The sequence below is a fragment of the Egretta garzetta genome, unplaced genomic scaffold, assembly GCF_000687185.1.
Source record: "Egretta garzetta isolate BGI_Z169 unplaced genomic scaffold, ASM68718v1 scaffold4, whole genome shotgun sequence".
Lineage (NCBI taxonomy): Eukaryota > Metazoa > Chordata > Aves > Pelecaniformes > Ardeidae > Egretta > Egretta garzetta.
Genome location: NW_009259329.1, coordinates 2,467,552 through 2,469,933, shown reverse-complemented (window position 1 = coordinate 2,469,933; position 2,382 = coordinate 2,467,552). Strand labels below are relative to the sequence as shown.

Genomic DNA, 2,382 nt, shown 5'->3' with positions numbered 1-2,382 from the left:
GGGGGATCCTGGGGAAAGAAAAGGTCTCTGGGGAACAGGAACCCCAATCCCTCTGCGCAGGAGGGCAGGCACGACAGGGGCCCCTAGAGAGCCACCCCCCCCAGGCCTGGAGCCCAGCAGGCACCACCAAGCCCCCGGCTGCTCCCTGTCCCGCATCTGCCTGCGGGGCATCGGCGAGGAGCAGCCGCTTAGAGGCCTCCGCTCTGCTCCATGGCCCCCTGGATGAGAAACCTCCTTGATTTTTCTCTTTGAACAAAATTAGAGGTGACAGCAGAGTCAGAGGACACTGGTGGCCACGGATGCCTTCACAAGGAGGGACATCAACCAGCACACCCAAGGACCTGAGGAAGAGCCCCGTGGCAGCCCCTCGATCACATTTCAGAGCCAAGGCCACCCATCAGCGCTTGCACTCCTATAACCATTCAATTAGGGCTGTGATTTTTATCGCCATAATTACATCGATGAGCAGGTTTTATAAGTGTCATTTTCTGCAGCAATCCCTGCTGACATTCCCCTTTCAGGACTTGTATTTTCCTGGGAAGTGGCAGGAGGGAAAAAAAAAAAAAGAAAAAGAAGTTGTATGTGTTTTCTCTTTCTCCCAGTCTTCCAGGGGAAGTCCCCCAAAACATCATCTCTGTCAAGAAGAGCCGGGGCTGGGATAAAGTACTGCTGTATCTGCCTCGGGGGTCAGGGAAGGTGGTACCGCAAGCGCCTGGCAGTTCGGTTGCAAGAGGCTGAAGGTCAGCGTGCTTCCTGCACCGGGACACAGACACGGGCTCTGCGCATTGAAGTCAAGGCCAGGCACCGCATGCGACCGCCCGGACAGGGGCTGGCGGGGCTGGGGGTGTCCTGCGAGCTTTCCTGCCAAAGGCAGCACAGCATGCCTGCCCGCTCCTGCCACCTCCACGGGCACGAGCTGCCGGCAGCGAGCCCAGCTCCCTGGGGCGCTCATCCCAGCTTATCAGCCTCCCCACATGGGATGCTACGGGAGAGGGGCTGCAACGGGATTGTGAAGTGGAGCCAAGTGTACGGCCGGCAAAGCTGAGCCCTGGCTGGCACAACCTTCAACCCAGGGCACTGCGATCAGAATCCCCCTGGGGCAGGGATGGCACATGTCCTGGCTGGCCGCTCCTGCCTGGCAGCACCAACCCGGAGCCTAACAAAGCCCAAAGCTTGGGAAACGGGGTCCAAAACCTCATGGCTACCGTTTGAGCTGGATACCCTGCAAGGCTTCTGCATGCCCTTAAGGGTGTGGGCTTACCTCATCCACCACAAGGTTGTAGTCGCTCTTGTCCCCATCACTATCCTGCAAGGGGGAAGAAACCCAGAAAGGCTCAGTCAGGAGTGGGAGAGGCTGGACCAAGCTCTGGGCTCTGCCCCACAGCACTCCAGCCAGCAGAGAGACCCCATCTTCTCTTGTGCATCACTTCTCATGGACCAACACCATGCTCTGCAGGCAACGACTCAACCCTCTGGCTGAGGGGCTCCCCCGGGCTCCTCGTTCTGTTTGTTTCTTTTGCAGGGCAGGCACAGAGCTCCCCGGACACCTCCAGCGCCCGGGTCCACCCCCAGCTGCCACGCTCTTTGGTGCACTCACGTAATGCCCAGGCAGGTCCTTCTCCTCCCGCTTCCGCTTCAGCCCCGTGCCTCCTGTCCGCTCCTCATCCTGCAGGCTCTCGGGAGGGGAAGCGGACGCGCTCTGAGCCAGAGAGAGGTAGAGGAAGGCGCGTGAGCCGCCGGGAGAGCGGACGGCCTCCCGAGTCCTGCCAGCTGCGTTTCCACTCTGGAAGAGACCTCCAGCACCGCTGGCTGCACCCCGCCGGGGTCCATTTTTCCCGCGGCCGCCCCCCAGCCGGTGTCCAGCACCCATCCAGCTATCTGTGCAACCTGTGCCACAGCCGGTTTGGGGGTAGGGGTCCCCTTCCCCAACCAAGCGGGTGTCAGGGCTAAAGGGGAGGCACTGCTCTCCCCCTCTGCGCAGATACCTGTGGCATCCCCTTACTGGCATCCTGCGCACCCTTGGCCAAGAGTCCTCTAAGATCCAGCTGTACCTGGGGGCAGAGATGGGGATTTAGTCTGGCACTTTAAGTAAGACCTGTTTCCAGGTCTCTGAGTCCTAGCCCAAATTAATCCATTTAGTTCTGACAGGGCAGAGAGAAGGGAAGCGGGATGGGGACCCCGTCCCTGGGGGTTGGCTGCCTGCAGACTCCTGGCACGGGCAGAAGGCAGATGCATCTTCAGGGCGCTCAGAGACTCACCCACACGCAGCCCCAGCGTGCCACCATCTCCCTTGCCCAGCTGGGCCCTAGAACAACTCCAGAGCGAGCTGCCCTCGCCCCTTCCCCTGCCCACCCCTCAACTCTCAGACCTGGCCAGCCCCAC

At 60.7% G+C, this 2,382-nt stretch overlaps 1 protein-coding gene across 1 annotated transcript in view; it reads right to left on the bottom strand.

The window, feature by feature from the left end:
• LOC104124432 (TLE family member 2, transcriptional corepressor) overlaps positions 1-2,382 on the bottom strand; it is a 39,711-nt gene that overhangs the window by 5,990 nt on the left and 31,339 nt on the right. Inside the window, exons 7-8 of the mRNA XM_035892351.1 lie at positions 1,598-1,699; positions 1,262-1,306 (exon numbers count right to left, since the gene is read on the bottom strand). Coding sequence (XP_035748244.1) covers positions 1,262-1,306; positions 1,598-1,699 — 147 coding nt within the window. The remainder of the gene's footprint in view (positions 1-1,261; positions 1,307-1,597; positions 1,700-2,382) is intronic.